Raw genomic sequence first — 19669 nt, 5'->3', positions numbered from 1 at the left:
TCTAGCTTTTAATTTGGAGTAATTTATTTTTAGCCCTGGACTGCATTATTGTTATTTTAACCATTATTATTTGAATCATTGCTTTAAAATGTATTTATCTTATTCAATTATTTATTTATCTATTTATTTCTTGTATTCATCTGATCTTGTTAACGCTACTTTATTTTAAACTTTTCTTTCCACTATTACTTATTTTATTAATTTGACTATATTGATTTTATTTTATTTTTAAGTATTTGGTTTATAATCCTGCCTTTTATAATTTTGCCATTGCTGTTGTTTTCTGTCTCTGTTATTCTGTGAAGCACTTCGGGCTGCATGTTCTTATGTATGAAAGGTGTTATATAAATAAAGCTGAGTTGAGTTGAGTTAACCAGCTACTGTTGAGAGGTCTTTCTGCCCTCGTTTGTGTAACCATTTAGTAAAAGAGGAAAAGTATCTGGCGCTTTCCTCTCTCCTAGCGTTACTTGTAATGTTACTCCTGAACTTAAGGAAGGTCACGGTGAGTGTGTTAGGTCGATGAAGGTCGCCACACACTGTAAAGGACCTTTTGTTGCGTAAACACGAGTTTGTTACGTCTGCCTCCTGTGATGGTTTACCTGCCACTGACACTGCCCATCTGTAAAGACGGCCACATTGACCACATTAGTGCCTGAAGTCAGAGGTTAAAGGAAGGCAGTCAGAGAGGGGAGGAGGTTAGGATTGGTTGTCTGATTTATTTGGTTTATCTCCCACCGTTCTGGGGAAACACGGCGTCTTAGACTGCCAGCCAGACCAAGGTGCCCAGTGGTGGCAGCTGGAGGATTTACAAGGTCACCTCCCCCAGAGGCATTAATCCTACGTCTGATATGAACGCCTGGAGCCACTCTGGCTGGGTAGTGGTTGATGAGCCTGGGGGCTACAGAGAGGTCAGGACCCGCAGAGAAGGGAGAGCCTGTAAGGGAAGGACTGGTCAAATTCTCAAGGCCCTGTCCCATCACTAACACCACCACTGCTGACTAAGAGAAAATGAACATCGAGTTATTCCCTCTTCTATCCCTGACTTGATAGATTTGTGGATAAACAGACTATTATAAACCTGGTTAATGGAGAAGGGCTGGTGGCTCCATCCAATTTACTCCATCTTGAAAAAATTACAAAACTTTACTAAGGGAAGTTTTTATTGAATTGTGTTGTATTTAAATGATTTGCAATGTATCAAGAAAAGAGCTGTTATGACAAAGAAGTTATGAAATTAGACTCGGGGAATAACTCAAAGCCAAAAAGGGTAAATAAGGTGCTTTTTGTGCACCAGCCAAAGTGTCTAATCATCTTGAAAATACATAAAACATTACTGACTTTGCAATGCCTACACATTTTATACAATGTCATGTAATTAAAGGTCAAGAATACATTTTAATGATTGCCACTTAGATGCTTTCCTTTCCTCATCAAAATATTTGTAGTAACTTTACAAAAGACAAAGGTGCTTTCAGAAATCATGAAAGATTGAGCATACCAAGCCATACATAAAATGATGGCCACACTTAATTTATACTTATAAAGTACTGTTTTGGTCTGCTCAGAACCAAAAGTTCTATTATAAAGTAATCTGAGACTTATTTTCTCAGTCATTAATGTGATGCGAAGGGATGCCTACATATTTTGGTTTTTGATCACGGCAAGATTCAAAATCCAGACATCTGTACTTTGAAACTATATGGAACAGAGAAGAGCAGCAAACTCCTCACATGAAGGAAGCTGTCATTTGGAGATGTATGGCATGATGTAATGACGCATGGCTAAACTTTGAGGTTGGTGTACAGACATTTTGCTTTGTATGAGGTCTTGACACACAAAACTGTATACATTGTAGTTTTGTGTCATGGTTACAGAGACGAGGCTCTGAGCGGGTCACGGCTCTGGGTCTAGCCGTGGGGCCGGGGGGAAGCCTCATTATCAGCTGTCAGCTTTGGAGAGAGTCGAACACGAGGGTCACAACCCCTGACAGTATTGTATCTGCCTGACAGGCCTCTCCGTCATGGTACTCCGTCTGTTGGATCAGATAGCGAGGCCTCGGATCACTCACTGACTCCGACGGCAGGCTTCGGCAGATCGTTAATCAGGCAGCCAACCACAGCCTGCGATTCAGCAGTGTGGTCTGGTCTTGGGTTGATGCATAGAAAGAAGTAAAGCAGCCTGTTGCTCCATAGAAATGAATGTAGGCTAGTCTGAACCCAAATACCTTTTAAATCTGTTTAAAGGCACTGTGAGGAGTTTTTAACTGATTTTGAATTAGCCTCACTCTTATATTGATGCCTCTTCATGACCTCTATGTACAAAGAGATTATCAGCAGGCAGTGAAAACATTGGATATTATTTAATACTGATTTTTTATGCCTGTCCTCGGGTCCCATATTTCAGAAAAAAACACAGAGTCAATATTCAGCAATCAACCGCTGGCTATGTGAAGAACTTGGTTGGTAAAGTTTGTCAGTGTGAAGTAAGTGAGCAAGCAGGAGGAGTTTTTCTTTTTACATCATGTTTTTGAATCATTGGAAAAAAATAAGTACGTTTTCTGTTCATGTATTGTTTTAGACAGAACATTTCTCAAACCAGAACTTTGCCGGGCAAAGGAGCGAAAAGGCTGTGAACAAGATTTCATGTTTATGTCAGTGTTTGAATGCTTTACTGCTCTGTAAGGACAAAAAGGGTTAAGCCGTGTGAATATTTACATTATTTGACATTTATTGGGACAACAGAGCACACACCCTGACACCAGGGCTGTAACGTTGAACTGGTACATCTGGTCACCTTTTGTAAGCTCACTAACAGTAATAAATCAAGGTTTTGTTGCATTACATTTAATCATTTTACAAATAAACACATTACCTCATCGCTCTACATCCTGCAAAAAGTTGAGTGATGAAGAAAGTAGAAAAGAAAACATCTGTATTCTGTTCATTTGCTTTCACAACAAATACACACTTTGGCAAGAGAAACATCTTAACAACAGTGAGTGCAGCGCTCATGGGAAATGCAACCAGAAGTTATCAGAGTCGAGACAACATAAAAACTTCTCACAGTGCTTTAAAGCTGCATGCTGTTGGTAGGAATGGTGTAAAAAACGTTACTTTTTTTCTGCTGGGTTTGGAGAAAGGGCCATTATACCTATCGGTACTCATCGGTAAGTGAAGTAATTTGAGACTATCGTGAAACCTCTGTGTTTTCCAATGCCTATTTATAAAGCAATGTTATTGGTCGCCTTGTTCCCATTATGACGGACCAATCATAGCTCCAATCCTCCGTCCTGATTGGTCGAGTGGCGGCCCCTGATTAGCGGGGAAGCCACTACTTCCTCATAGAACGCGCACAAAGATCTTTTGTGGGCGGGGTTACGGGAGCAGGGAGGGGAGAGGTAGTGTTGACATTCAAAATCAATCTCCGAACTGATGTTTATATCACGACTACCAACAGCAGCTTTTAGTATTTTTACAACTGCAACATCTGCCTCAATACTTAGTTACCATGTAGATTAAAGTCAGGACAGAGGTTAAACTTTAATATGCATTTTAGGTAATGAAGTGTAGATTCAAAATTCTTGATTCAGTGAGGAGATTTCCATAATAGTGGTGGAAACATCTCACTTTGTCAAGAAAACTTCCCTCATGTAATCATTAGAAATAAACATCAGCCATAACTTAATTCATTTTCCTTTGCATTCCAATGGTTAATGGATCAGATACAGAAAAATCCATTACAAGCTAACAACTTGAAAATCTTATAGTTGTTTCAAATGCATACAAGGCCAAAATGCCAACAGTTTTTATAGTCTGATCATTAAAAAGTGAGCTTCTTTGACCTTTTGTTGAATAATATATGGAAAAATATATTTGGGTTTATCTTCTGTGTTTGACAGGTTTATCCACTGAGCTTTGGGAAACAGCGGTCATTTTTTATAGTTCTATTTGTTAATAATAAGAACAGCACTAATTTACAGAGTTTTGTTGCTTTTTTCAAGTTCAATAGGAGATTTTTCAAAAAGTTAAATCAATTTTACAATCTTAAAGATACATTTTTAAAATCTCATATTCTTGGTTTGGCTGTCTGCTATCTGAACACATTCATGTAGTCCTTCACCATATTTGCTTTGTTTTACATTTGTTGTTCATTTCTCTCACTCCATATCCCTCTCCTCATCCTTTCCCTGTTATTGTCCTCACCCTCCTCTGTTACTTTCTCTCATGCCTGTGTGTGTCTGCTTCCCTCCATCTCTCCACTGCTCTGACGTGTTGAACCCGCTCAGAGGATTGTGAAGGCAGAGCTGGTGGACTACCCTCAGGATGAAGGCCCAATTAGACAAGAGAACAACCAGCAAAGCAAAATATGTTCTGTTCAATAGTGAGAAGTATGTCACGGTTTCAAAGACATCTTTCAGCAGATTAGTCATAGATCCTTGTATATGTAAAAACAGTTGCTTCATAGCTGCAGTAGATTTCAGTGGCGTGGTGGATGTATGTGGTCCCAGATCTAATCTCCTCTCTTAATGTGTTGTGTTAAAGTGCTGACAGTACTGCGATGAGTGTTTCTCTGACTTGGTTGTGAGAGATGTGATGAAAAAAAAATCCCCATAGAAACATTTCTACTCAACCTTAAACTGCCCTCTGACAGGTCTGGGGTGGTAGTGCACAAATATTCCAACCAGTGTCTTCATCATTGCATACTTATTGAACCATGATAACTCTATTTCAGTGAATTAGCTCTGAAGATGGACATCACTCTCATGTGTATGTCTTAAATAAGAAGCTAAAGTAGGCAGCTGGTAAATTAGCTTTAATTTCAGAACTTGTCAGCCCAGTTAGTTGATGATTTTAGCCTCTGAGGATAAAGAGTAATGTTTAACCCTCCTGTTATGTTTGTTTCTTAGGGACAGCAATAATGTTCCTGGGTCAATTTGACCTAGGGCATATTTAAAGATTAAAAAGTGTCAGAACCCAAAATATAAACATTTTTTAATCCCATTATTAACTCCATTGCTAACCATTTAAATCAATATTTAGTGCAATGGTGTTCTTTAATCCTCACAGATCAAAGTTCAATGAGGATAACTCACTAGTTTTTTATAAAAATTCATGTTAAAACTCTTTTTTAATGTACATTGGAAAGGCCTAAATATAAATACAGTAGTTTTACATGACATAGATTGTTGTTAATTTTATTTAGCATTTTATTATTTTATGAAGTGATGTTGATAAATATTCGATATGTTGACTGCGCTAATTAAGCCAAGGCGAAGAAGTTTCATACTGAAAAAATATTTTTAACATTTTTCTTTAGATTTTCAACTTTAAAATGGGTCAAATTGACCCGCAACATAACAGGAGGGTTAAGAGATTCTGGTGTAGCCAGTGGATTTTATAATGACAGATATCTGGACAAATATACTCTCTTCTCAGTTCAACTTAAGAGGCAAGACTTGAATAAATACAGTAGCTGATGGTGGACATACATGAATAATCTCTATAGAAAGCTATTTGCTTAAAGCACTCAAACATTGTTGGACTACAGACAGATCCAAAATGTATTATCAAATTCTAACTTTGGCCTTCAACTACAAATTCAGGATTCAGATCTCAGCTCATAGAGTTTAAAAAGTTAGAGTATTAGAAGTCTTTCTGGTGTTTTCTGTAGCTTTAAAAATGGTCGGTAAAACTGACACCTGTTTTTACCACACTTAGTTTCTGTACAGATAAAAAAAGGTACTGATAGGTAGATGCTATTGCCTCTGTTCACCCCTGTTCCAGTCCTTAGGCTAAAATCAGCTCATATTTAACCCTAAGACTTAAGAGTGATTCAGATCTTCTCATCTAACTCTCTGCAAGACATCAAAAAAGTACAATATTGTGATGTTTATTCACAACCTCTAATTAAGTATTTATTCTTTATATCGGAGTGTTTTAGGCTAAACTTCCCCTTGCACCTTTTTTTCATGTCATTGATTTTATTTTTCTTTATGACCACGGTGGAGGCGACTAGTCCTTTTTTAACTCAGGATTTACCTTCTTGTAAATTTGACCTTGTATTGTTGAACTCTTTGCTTCTTTTGTAACAGCAGCATTTTCATTTATCATTTCTCTGCCCGTGTTTTCAGCGTGTGGTGAAGGCCGACATCGTGAACTACAGCCAGGACACCGTGGCCAGGACAGTCAACCACCCTCGCAGCTCCATGTGTGTGGTGCAGTGACCAACTCCACCACACACACACACAAAAAAACACGCACACACACACACACATACACCATTAAAACAATCACAATCACACTTTAAGATGTAAACTGTCTTCAGTCAGTATTCCTGCTCTTTCAGGGTTTTCCGGGGTGGCTGGATGAAACGTGTTCAGAGTCTGTGTTCCTGTGTGTCTGTTGTTTGAGTGAGATGAAGAACAGACTGTGTGGTTTCGTAGCCTTGGCCTGTAGTGTGGGTATTAAGAAGGAATGATTTCTTGGTTGGTTCACCAAAAAGGAAACAGACCTCTGTTTTCTTCAAGTTTACACGCAGCTATCATTTTATTTCTATGATAAAAGACTTAAGGTGATTACTTGATTTTGAGTTAGTATGAAGCTGGTTGTTTATGGGAGAAAGACAACTGCTGTAATCAGCCCCTCCGGTAATTGATAATATTTTTATACATAAAGAAGTTTTCCTCTGTTGTTGCTTTTAGAGACGCCTTTCTCAGTCATCAGAATTACTGCAGTATATTTAAAAAGATAACTATCAACATCTATACAACATATGTCCGACACGTGGACTCCTGTCAGAGTAGGCTGAACAGAAACCGGGCGGAGGGACTAATCACTCGCTTGTAGAATGTTTTGTTGTTTTCTTTATGTCTGTGGTGCTCCTCAGTCAAAAGGATGGTAATTGGCTTTAAGATGCTGTAGTGAACTCTACTTTCAAATTGCCAATTAGAGGCTTACTCTAGCAGTACTGTGATAAGTATACAGCTATTTACATTTACATAGACATATTTTAATTTGAAAAACCTTCGTTTATTATCTTTGTACTTTAAATTATTACCAAATATTTGCCATCCTCTAAATAGTACCTCTGTTTTCCAGATGTTTTGTGTCTGTTCTATGCTTCATGATTTAGCTTTACGTTTTTACACTACGAGACATTCCCGGGTTAGTCCTGTTAGAGGAAATATGTAGATGCTGTATTGATAGACTGTTGATAAAGCTCAATAAATAAGATACCTGAGTGTCAGGCTGAGCATGAGCTGAAATGTACAACATTTTAGTAGCCTTATTGAACTGTCCGTTATAGAACAGATGTTTGCATTGAAGGTTGGCTATGAGGCATGTAATGCTTCGTCAGATCTTCTTTCTGACCACATTTTAATAGCCTGCTCAACAGTATGTGTATCGTTAGAGACAGCTAAACTATTGTACGTGTAATCAGTTGCTGCAGAATAGTTTCTACATGTCGGCATGATGTCATGTAATGTGGTGTCCACCTTTCAAGCTATCTGCCATATGTGTAAAATGTGTGTTTGTACGATTAAACCAGCCTCCTCTGCATTCAAGAGCTCCTTTAACTGATCAGAAATTATCAAAGTGCATCATGTAAATTCTTCTCATGTAAGCATAAAAAAATGATTGTACAGCTCAAAGTGAATGTGTAGTCAACATTGTACAACAACATGGTTTTGTGTTTCTAAATAAAAATGGAATCATGGAAAACAAGAAATGATTTGCAAAGTGCATTTCCTGTTAAAACAACACATCCTCTGCACCACTAACAAAGAGAGACTTTACAAGACAGCACACCAACTAGTGTCACTAAATATACAGGTAAAATATAACAGACTTCAAAATCAGATATCACGCACTCACGGTCAAGACATCAGTCAGCTCAAAAAAGGCATTTCTTTGTTTCATAGACAGAAATGGTAAAAAAATCTGCAATTGTTGAAAAGTATTGATAGCAGTATCCTCCACAAAGGCCTCATGGAGCGAAGCCTGTAAGCCAGTTCAAGCAGGCAACTCAAGCTGCACTGATTTTAAACTTGACGCGCATCATACCCAAAACAAAACATATCCTCCCAATCTGGCGGTCTATTTAAGCCGCAAGATTCCTACCACTACCATGCATTAGTGCTGGGCTCAAATTTTCCAGCATCCACCTGCAGGCTCTGACTATAGGGGGTTTAAGATATTATCTCATCACTCCTCAATTTCTGCATGTAAAAGTGAAACTGCAAGGAGTGCCTAACACAAACAATGTTCTGATGCTGCAATACACAGTTCAAAGTATTAAAAGCTGAGTTGTCTGACTGAACTTTAATTTATATATAGTCACACGTTTTGAAATATTCCTGTATTGGGCGTGGACTTAGCCTAATGGTTAAGTTGCGCGCCCAAGTAGCGAGTTGTCCAGGATTGAATCTAGCCAGCGGCCTCTTTCCCGCATTTCATTCTTCCACTCCCTCCCAGTTTCCTACATTGTCCTCTCCTCTATAAAATAAAGGTGTAAAAAGCCCCAAAAATATAACTTGAAAAAAAAAAAAAAAGGAGTATTCCTTTATCTGATGACAACTGTGAGTAGTGGATTACACAAACAGCTTGAAATTGTGTTTACTGCTATAATACACTGTGCATTAAGGAAACTATTTGATCCTTAATATGTGAGGTCTCAGTCTAAATAAAATAAACTGCATTCTATGTAGAGTAAATAGAACATGTGTTGAGCCATGCAGAAACCCTTTATTAGAAATAAAGAGCTCTGAGCGTGTGCAGGCCTCATTACTCAGCCTTTGTTACCACGTTCAGTGTCATTGCAATTTTTCACTCCGTGTTCAGAACACAAACCAATCAGATCAAGCCCCCGAGGTGCTCACGTGAGCGGCAGATGATGGGAACAGGACTATAGCTGATGAGGGCAGTACAGATTAAGGATCCATGTGTTGAAATTTAAGCATAAGGACTGAAACTCGAACACCCCAGAGATCCCCCCCTATACAGGCCAACCTAAGTCTCTGGGAGCTAATGAGCCACCTGGTCTTTGTTCAGTAAATCTTCAGTGAAATAGCCTGTAAATCCACTCTGGACAGGTGATACAAACTGCTTTATAAACGGTTGTAAGCTGTATTAATTAATCACTCCAATAGTCCAGCCTTTTGTTGCTGTCACACAACTGTAAGAGGGTCCTGGTTTTAGGTTTAGCCTTTTTTTCAGCTGAGTCAATGCCACTGAAACCGCAGGTGTATTTAGGAGGATTAAAGGAATTTGAAACCACAGAGTCAAGAGAAGAATAGGAACAGGAATATCATGCATTTTATCATCTTCTCTGGGTTTTTAAGTTGCTATCTGTCTACTGCAGAGCCACGGAAAACAACAAGGAGGGTGAGGCTGCCCAGCTGGGGTCAGCCCAGCACACGTGCATTGTTTCGCTTGAGTGGACGTCTTAGGAATTGTCTCTGCTGAATTTTTGTCAGGAGCTGTCACCGGCGCTGACAGGCGAGACTTGCCCTTGGCTTTGCTGCTGTTTGGACAGGTGTTTTTGCAAAGAAAACAACTGCAGCCCCGTTTCCAGCTCAGACGCTTACGACACTGATGTTCTTCTAAAGACGGAAGGAAAGAATATCACTGTGAATAATGCCTGGGAAGGGTGAGGCCTTTGACAGATTTGCAGAAGTCAAGGGTGATTTGCGCAGTAATGAATTTGTCTACCTGTTTCCTTGCTAGCTCCCTGTGAATCATTTTATGTGTTAGCTTTTCTGTGTTTGCTCACTCTCCGTTTGGGTACACACACCAGCGAGGATGCAGGAGTAAACAGACAAACTGTAAGATGTATTTGTTCATGTTTAGCTAACCACAGTGTTCACATTAAATTTGCTCACTACTTTGTAGTCTCAAAATAAGTTTTGGTCCACATGAAACCGAAACACTTCTTCCCTCTGTGGACTTCTCCTCTAAACTTCCAGGCTGGTGAATTCAGTGGGCACAAGTCCTGTTTTTTCTTCCTCCTCTTCTTCCCGGCCTGTGTTTCTCATCGCTGAAACTCTGCGATGACAGTCTCAAGAAACCACACACGACAAGCTGGTAAGAGGGCCATAGTTGTGGGTTGTGCTTTTTTATTTCGTGTGGGCAGAACGGGGCCAACACCCTCATGATTACCCACTCACCCTCTTCCGTTTTCCACCTGTGCAGAGTGCCAGACCCACAGCGTTGAGCGAGCAAGGCAGGACTGAGTCAAGTCCTCTGATGAGCTCCAGTCCCCCTGGTCCCCACACTGGCTCCTTTTCTCTGTTACAGGACTGACAGGCAAAGCAATGGCAGAGCTGAGCCGGTCCAGAGCTGGCATCCAGTTTTCAAAGCCCAAAGTGGAGCCAGCAGAGCAAAGTTCCCAGGGTACTTCAGAGGATTTCTCTCTTCTGATGTCTGTGGGTGTCCCTAAGTGTTTGTGTGTATGAGCGTGTGTATAAGGATGTGTGCTGGTACCGATTTTGTAGACAGACAGGACTGTCCTGGTAGGTGCCATGAGTCTGTCCCAGCTGAAAGGCACATGATTTATTTTAGGGGCAAAGGATGTGGGCATTCAGAGGGGTCATATTTATAGTCTGCTGGTCTGGTGAGAAGACCTGCCAGTAAAAGCACAGATTCTGAGAACGAGGCATGGGGACAGAAAACTGAAAGTCTGTCTCTCTTTAGAGGCCATGGATGAATGCTATTTTCAGTGGGCTGTAGTGAAAGGCACTAAAAAAATGAAAAAGGGCTTGTTTCAGATTTTTGGATGCAGAGGGAAAAGGAGCAATAACAAAGCAAGCACCACTTTTTGAGCTGCTTTTAACACCCAGAGCACCTTGCACTTTTTAAGCCTGGAAGAAAAATCAGCTCAGTTCTTAAAGCCGCACAGTATTGTTTTCATAAAAAAAAAAAAAAGAAATTCACTTTACAACAAGGTAAAAAGTTTCAGAGACACTAGTTAAGCTAAGGACGTTTGATTTGATGGTTGCCCTGAAACAATAACAAAAAAGCAACAAGCTGCCCTTCTTTTGTTTTAAATGATAGCCTTAAACTGGAAAGATTATCGTACAGGCTTCTAGATAGGGTGGAGGAGTATGACTTGAAGGGGGGCATTATCACTCATTTTTATTGTCTGACTGAAGATGTCTCCAACTCAGAAAAGAGGAGAATGATTTCAGTTGAACTACAATAATGATGTAAACAATTGTGGGAATACTTTTTATATTATATTAACATATTTTTATATGTGTATGTAATTTTATTGTGTTTATTTTAGTTCTAAGTGGTCCTTGCCATTCAGGGTGCCACTGCTTGTTTATGTTTATTCACTGTGAAAATAACAATAAAAAACTATGAATCATAAAAAAAAATGATAGCCTTAAAAAAGTATTTTTTTTATCTGATATAGGCCCTACTGGGTGTTTTATCCTCTTCAGTCTACCAATAAAAATGCCTATCTCCCAATACCGCCTGACTTTCTTACTAAAAATCAGGCTATATTAAATACTTGATTCTGATTGGTCAAAACCTTGTGACAGTGGTTAATTAATTCTGAATAACAAGAACATCGCCAAGGAAAACAAGCTCATACACAACAAATCATATCAATCTGCAGAAAGGAGTGCAGCACATTTAAATAATTTTATATTTCACTTCTACCTGTTGGGACAGTGTAAAATTAAACGTTAATTTCAGATCGCATTGGTAAACAATATTATTATTATTTAGTCAAGACAAGAGGAGGGAAACAGCGCAGGAACTAGTTAGGGATGTTAAAACACACAAGAAGCTGAGTGAAAGAGACACTGACTAAATTGAAGAAAACCAACATGCAAGCAACCACAAACCACAGCACAGTATGGGCTTCAGCAGTGTGACAGGACTGGTTGAGTCAGAATAAAATGCCAACTGAAAAGTCACAGGGAAGAAGACTTTATACAGGTGTTAATGTCTGCCTCTGCCAATAGAAACACTGTAATACTTTGACTTTACTGTGAATGAAAATGTTACATTCAGTGTTAATTCAATCCACAAGTCAGCTGATAAGAACACCATTGCTGTGGAAGGGCTACCAACCTTTGAATCAGAGGGACTGTTTTTTTTAGCTGCATAAATAAATCATTTAGAAAAATAGAATCTCAACAGGGTGAGACAAGACCCCTCCACATTGCATCTGGGTCTTATTTCACACTGTCTAGATTCTATTCTGTATAACAACCCGTCCCCTTACATGTTACAGGAAAAGAGCCAAATGTCTTTAAATGATCACTTGAGGTGGATCTGAAAAGTTTGTAGCTTTCTAAATTCACAAAAACTTTAATTAAATTTACTAGTGACCAAAAGTCAAGGCAAAAGAAAGAGAAACTGAGATGTTGTGTTACTCAGAGATGTTAAACCACACATACCCTAATGACAGGTCAGAAGTCATTGTAATCCAAAGAAGCAGATAATGAATCATCTGACTTTTTCAGACTTGTTAAGGACGACCTCATCTGTCAAGAGAGCGTACATGTTTGATAGAGAATCTGTTAGAAGAAAACACAGTGATTTCATCCTGACATTTATGATCCAACACCTAAGCCCTCACCCTCGTCTCGGCACCTGTTTTCAGCCTGTGCCAGCTCTCAACAAAGACACAGCTACTGGGTGGGACCAGAGTCGGGTGTCGCTACTTACCACATCTGCTGGAAGATAAATAGAACATAAAGGAGTTTATAAGCAGAGTGAAAAAAATAAGCAAGGAGGCAGTTTACAAAGCAATTACTCAACTCTTCTCCGGTGTGTCTCTTTCGCTTTGTGATTCCTCCCTCATTGTTCCCCAAAATACTTTGGATACAAAACCTGATACGAGAGGCATTCAGCTTTTTAAGTGCTATTCATTACAGCCCAGTGGAAATAGCATTTATCCAAAGATGACACTTTGGGGCTTTTCAAAAGACAACTTAAGAGATGCTGCAGCGCTTTTAGACACTAAAAAAAGTGTGAATATAGACGTAGAAGTTCCACTGCGGCGCGTCCTGAGGAAGGAAAGAATTGCTCTGGGATTAAGTAAGTGTGGAGAAAAAATTGTCCTTGCCAAAATGAATTGAGCAATATTGCTAATTACAGAGAGCATATCCCGCCTGGATTTGTGGAAGTATGCTAATTCCATGTTGATCCGTACCTCAGATTATGTCCCATTTAACGTGCGACAGAGTGGAACTTTCATTCCATATTTGACTGGAAAATTCATCCAGTGTGGAGCCTCAAAAATGAGTCAGGCCTCAGCAATCTCTGTGCAGAAACAATAACGTGAAGACGACACGTTACGCAGCACAAGTCCATGTTTATTGACACCCATGAGCGACTGCCTCAGGTGTTCATTTCTCTCAAGGGGTGAAAAAATTCTGTTGAAAAGTGTTGAAAGTGTGTGGTCCCTCTATCCAGTCTCTTTCCAAAGAACAAAAGGGACAGGAATATGAATTGTTCCACCAGGTGTCTTTAGAAATAGCTTCATGATGTGTACAGAGACCACATATCACCACTGAACCTCCACAGTGTCAACTTTTCAGGAATCCAGAAAGACGACTTTTAGCTTAGTAAAAGGAAAAGCATTTCTCATGTTATCCAAACAGATAAGACCCAAGAGCTTAGAAAATAAATTCAGCTCCATGAAGAACAATAAATGAAACGCTACATTTACCTGAAGAAAACATGATTATCACCAAAAGTTGAAGGTGATGAGTTTTTTGCTCAATGTTTGATGGATGAAAAAAACATTAAAAGTTATTTCTGGCGAAGTTTAACTTGGCCAAAAGACATAACAGTCTATGTGCTGGACATGACCAGTCAAACTTTGGACGTTTATGGCTTGCTTGACATACAAAGGCAACGAACAAGGTGCCAGCTGATTACACCATCACTAATGTTCCTGTGCACATCAAGGTTTATTGTTAAAGTTATTCTTGAACTAATCATTGGCCAGTGAAAGTAAAGGCAGGGTCTGTGCTCTGTCAGGATGATGATGTAAATGCCCAGGGGGCTCTATATCCCTGGCAAACACTGCTAGGTTTTATTGTGAACCTGCTCTGGAAGTGAATTGAGACAGCTACAGGGCAAGATAGCCCTCTTAACGCTGGCAACCTTGGCTGAAAAGTTGGCGTTGTTGACGGAAGCATCATGAACGGAGAAGCTGGGAAACTCCAATTCATCCAGTATGTTGGATCTGTTAGCCTGCGAAAGATGCCAAGGCGGTGGTGAATGAAATGGGCGCAGGGCTGGTGAATGGACTGTGTTGAGTTTACTTTTGTCTGACTCCAACCTGAAGCTCTGATGGTTAGTGGGGCCAGTGCCAAAAAAAAAGTACTGTTAGGAAGAACCACAGAACTTAGGACAGTTATCATTTTATCTTTTGTCAAATCATTAATTAAGTAAAGAGCAGAACATTTTGTATATGTTGCCGATTTCCTAATTCAATTGCATTTGGAAGTGTAATGCCTCACTGGTTAGTTTTCCTGAATGGCACTGCCTTTTTTTATGCTGGAGACTCATGCATCTGCATCTAAAACATCTCAATGGATCGCCCCCCTTTGCAATGAATCAGGGGGCTGCATTTTTCCACCAAGCTCTTCAGCATCCCAGCTGGTAGGAGTTCCATATCTTGCTGAAGGGCACCTCAGCAGGGTGGATTTTGGCTGTCAAGGAGAATTGAGCCCAGGCCCTCCGGCTGAAGCACTGTGACACCAAACATAACACCACCCTGCTGGTCCCGCCAACAACAATATATCGTCAAATAGAGCGCTAGCACGATACAGACCAGCACTGAAATGTTTAAATCAAGGGATTTTTTTCTTGAAATGTTTGAAAGAAATGTGCTGAGACAGTGCTTGGGTCAGCTCGTGGTGGTAACAGACAATGTTCTTTCTCTGGATTGCCAGAAAGAAAAATTGTATGCTGGAAAATGTAGCAGCCTCATATTGAGAAGCACGAAAGCATTGATATAATGTGAGGTGACGTAAGAATTCCTCTTTCTGTCCAACACAATGTGGGCAGTGTGGAAAACCTGGATGGTGTGACTTTTTTCAGAGTATCCATCACAGCGTCACAATCCCTGCAGGTCTCACTTAATGTACACAGCTCTGTTAATCAAAACCAGCCTGTTCTAGGGGCTCGGGGGTCATCAGCCAAGAAGAGGAAATTATCGATGGAAATAAAGGTGCTGGACTGCCCCAAAGGTTGCTAGATGTGGAGTTTCTAGACAGGCTGCATTATGAACAAGGCAGAGTTGTTCACATCTGATTTAAGGGCTGCTTTTGTCAAGACGGATGCCAAAGATGGGCTCATGCTTTTATTGGCTGTTTAGTCTGTTTCCATTTCTTGACCTGCATTGAAGGTCCACTAAAAGTTAATAAGTCTTTAATGTTTTCTTACTTTGAAAATTGCTTACGGACAGAGTGGAGCCTGTGATTTACTGACTTCAACTTCTTGAGCTGCACATCAAGACATTTTTTTCTGCATCATATTATAACATATGAAATCACTTACAAGTAGCCACTAATTCACAGCAGTCTGTCAAACCATTTTAATCGAGACATGGACTCATTACAGAGCGCGATGACATTGCGTGTGTGCGAGGTATGGCAAGCCGCCATAATTTGGAAAGAGAAGTGCTGCATAGAAAAGTGTCACAAAAGAAGAAAGGGAGCCGTGAGGGTCAAGTTCCCGTGTGCAGGCTGTTGTGTGAAGTGTCTGGTGATTGCCAGGCTGTTCTGAGGACGCTGCCGGACAGGGAGGTGAGAGGCAGGTTAATTACTAAACTGAGAGGGAAGGGTGAGGTGCTTTACAGAGCCCTTTGTGGCCTGCGGTCTTGGGTTTCCAGCACAGAGAGGTTTGAGCAAAGGGTGCTGGTGAAGATGGCAGAGGGTGATGCTGTACGGGCCAAGTCTTTCCTAAAGTCGTCCCATCGATCATTCATGACAAGAGCTGGGAGTCCCGTGTGAAAAACATTTTGAGTCATGCTGCTGCACTGTGCATGAGCAAACACTGATGCTCTGAAAAGTTGGAGAAGCCTATTTATCAGACTGAAGTGCTTTCTCTGTTTGGCATTGCATTTGCCTTGATTGACTGGTGGATCTGTCCCGTCAAAAACAAAGCGGCTTTAACAACTTACTCTGTATCTGTCATTTTAGCTGAAGACAGATGATTGATTTCAGGATTTTTAATTATACAGATCAGATTATATATATTAAGATGTGTTTAACATGTTTAACCGTGCCAGTTTAGTTTGCCGCCATTTTCGTGGCAGTTTCATTTTTGCAGAACCCCTAAAGGGACATGGAGGAAAAACTTTTGGAATTTGGACCACATGACACTTTATTGAGATCCTGAGAAACTTTTGATGATCATTCAGGTGAATTCTTAGTTGAGGTCACTGATCACAGGAATATACATTCACATATTTCGCCTTCTTAGGTCAATAACTTAAGCGTGAGCGTATCATTGTACAGAAACCCTCACTTATTTCCAACCCTTCTATGGTAGACAGTGAGCTACAACCCAATTTTCATCAGTACGAGCTGTCCTCTGAGCTGTACAACTTACAGTAGCTGCTTTGCACAGACGGCCGTGACTAGAGTGCAAAGGGACTGTCTTCAAATAACTTCATGCAAATCTCAAAGATGTGTTGGCTTTGTAAAAAAAATGCTACACTGATGACATAATGACCCAAGGAAGTCTGATCCGTGCAGCAAAAGCTTCTCAGGATCAACCAAAAAAATCAATTGTCCTCCATGTCCCAAATGGTAAATGGACTTGTACTTATATAGCGCTTCCCCAGTCTTTCTGACCACTCAAAGCACTTTACAATACTTGTCACATTCACCCATTTACACCCATTCACTCAACATTTACACACCGCTGAAAAATCAGTGGGAGCAATTTGGGGTTCAGTGTCTTCCTCAAGGACACTTCGGCATGTGAAGTACAGGGGGTTGGATCGAACTGCCAACCTTCCCATTGATAGACGTCCGACTCTACCCACTGAGCCACAGCCGCCCCAAAGATTAAGTTCTACTAGAGTCGGTCTCCCCAGCATTGATTTCTCGCTCCTCATGGGGGATTCAAAGTTTCTCCAAGCCAGATGACAAATATTATCTCTTCAGTGTGTAAGTTAGATAGATAGATAGATAGATAGATAGATAGATAGATAGATAGATAGATAGATAGATAGATAGATAGATAGATAGATAGATAGATAGATAGATAGATAGATAGATAGATAGATAGATAGATAGATAGATAGATAGATAGATAGATAGATAGATAGATAGATAGATAGATAGATAGATAGATAGATAGATAGATAGATACTTTATTCATCCCCAACAGGGGAAATTCGGTCTTTGCAAGGTTGTCCTAGTATCGTCAGAAAAATCTCCTGACACAGATGGTCTGTTGGTGCCCATGGTCAGCACCATTGACTTTAAAAAGAATGGACGACGTGCCATCATTTCCACCCATCGCAGTCTGTGAACCCCTTTGCGTCCATTTAATCTGCAGTCTATGGTCTCTAACAAAACTCATGAGAATATGTTAAGAGTCCAAAGATGCTCATGTCCCCAATTTTAATCCAGCGTGAAGAGTTTTGCAGATTGGTGCAGTCATGATTTTTCATGCCCACAAATATTGAGTCCATATTATCATAGAGCATTTGGTTAAGTATAAATGGGTGTGCTCTTTATTAATCTTTAAAAACTAAACAACAAAGTACAAAGTGGAGGAGGATCACACAAGTCTTGGACTGCTATTAAGGCTACATTTGGTGTTGTAAAAAGAAGCGTCACCACACGGATAACAGCTGATAGAAACGTGTGTGTTTGTATATTTTCAGACTTTATACACACATGCATTTCGTCCACTGACTGAAGGGAGCTTTCCCTATATTAACGAAGGTCCCATGACACGATCCTTCTCGCTCATTTTTTTCGTTTTTGCTCCACTTGGACAAATTGTCATTATCCGCACTCCTGCTCTGTGTCTCACTCACTTGCACACACACATGGAAATATCATTAATACAATCCAAATGCTTTCATTTGGATATTTACTTTAATCCGTATTTTTGCCCCAGGTCTCATGAATCCCTTCATTGTTTTTCCAGTGGAAGGCCAAAGGGAGGAAACACTTGATTTACAGTCGCAGAAAGCAGCTCCAGCCTGTCTCTACAGGTAGATTAACAAAAGCACAAATGCTGATATTTACTTTTTACTACTGGGCTTCCATTAGAGGTTTGTATGTCTTGAGACCACTATGTTATGTCTCAGTTTATTTTCTTGCCCCTGAACACAGTGCAGTGTTTTTTGGAGTTCATTAAGTAAATGAACAGGTGTTTCCCCCCCTGAAGTCTTCATACACCACTAATGAGCCAACTTAAGTGTGTTTAAATTATTAGGCAATTAGGGACGGGAAATGTAGAAAACGCTGAACACAGGAAAACATTAGGTGTATGTACACACACAGCCACCTCATACAATGTTGAGTCTTCATGTTTAAGAGAAAATCAGCAAGCCATTCAGTGTGTTTTCAATACTAAATGTATCATTAATGATTATACACTCATGAAAAATGGCAAAGATGAAACTAATGTTTGTTCTGCTCAAAACTGACCGCAGCCTCATTCGTGTGTATTAACCTCTTTATTATTGCAAAGCTTATGGAAAAAAAGAAGCTTGAGGGCTTTTCAATATTCTTAGGGCAAACGATGAGGTGAAATAAAAACATTCTTCTGAAACTTCACTTTACTTCTAATTTTAGGTGGAATAAAGCTATTTGCCAACTAAGTTTAGAGCCACACAGGATTACTATTGCAATAATATAAAACATGATACAGACAGGCTGCTGTGTCAAATATAACTTGTTGTATACAATGTTTGTACTTGTAACAAAACATAAGAAGTTAGATACTAGTAGTACCAGTAAGTGGATTTTAGTTAGTCCTAACACTTCAATATTAGATAAGTAAAAGACACATTAAATACACAATCCTTTAGATAAATATAAATATCTGTTATACAGCCATCACATTTTTAAAAGTAGTTGCCTTTTCAGCGAGGCTAACCATAAAGTTCTAGGAAAGGTGTTGAAATAATGTGCAGACTTTCATGGTTCCCTTAAAGGAGACCTATTATGCAGATCTGTATTTTAATACATACATACAATGTAACAACATTTTGGATGTCCACTTTAAACCCTGTATTGACCTGTTGGCGTAATCCCTGGATGTGTTTTCCCACCTCTCTGTTCAGCTCATTTCCAGAACTTCACGAAACTTGGCCTGTACCTGACTTCGAGATCTACTGTCCTATTAGGACAATGTTGAAGGAAATGCTCAACCGAAGACTCTTTCAAATTTCCCTCGCCTGGAAATTTCATTTCAAAGTTGCCTGTAAATATTCTTTTGATTGCTGAGGTCACAGCTATTTTCTTTGCCCAAAGACGAATGCACCAGAAAACAGCGGGAAGTTTTTCTGTTTTTATACGTCACTGTTTGTGCTCACACTTCAAGGATGACTCCTTTGTAAACAAAAGGCCAGAAGGAGCTGGATCAGCATCTCAGCTGTTACTGAAACCTGGGGCTGGTCTATTTATGAAGGCTCAGAACCACAAGCTGTAAAGTATATTATAACA

At 39.8% G+C, this 19669-nt stretch overlaps 1 protein-coding gene across 2 annotated transcripts in view; it reads left to right on the top strand.

Annotated features, from left to right (window-relative positions):
* Positions 1–7728, top strand: part of rab28 (RAB28, member RAS oncogene family) — a 34638-nt gene extending 26910 nt beyond the window's left edge. Inside the window, exons 7-8 of one of the 2 annotated variants that reach the window (XM_034690759.1) lie at positions 4286–4387; positions 6131–7728. In XM_034690759.1, the coding sequence (XP_034546650.1) occupies positions 4286–4381 (96 nt within the window). In that variant the 3' untranslated portion in view covers positions 4382–4387; positions 6131–7728. The remainder of the gene's footprint in view (positions 1–4285; positions 4388–6130) is intronic. The other variant, XM_034690760.1, reaches the window with a different exon arrangement.
* The last annotated feature ends 11941 nt before the right edge of the window (positions 7729–19669 follow it).

This window comes from Notolabrus celidotus, chromosome 8 (genome assembly GCF_009762535.1).
Source record: "Notolabrus celidotus isolate fNotCel1 chromosome 8, fNotCel1.pri, whole genome shotgun sequence".
Taxonomy (NCBI): Eukaryota; Metazoa; Chordata; class Actinopteri; order Labriformes; family Labridae; genus Notolabrus; species Notolabrus celidotus.
Note: the sequence above shows the minus strand (reverse complement) of the source record. Positions and strands in the feature narration are given on the sequence as shown.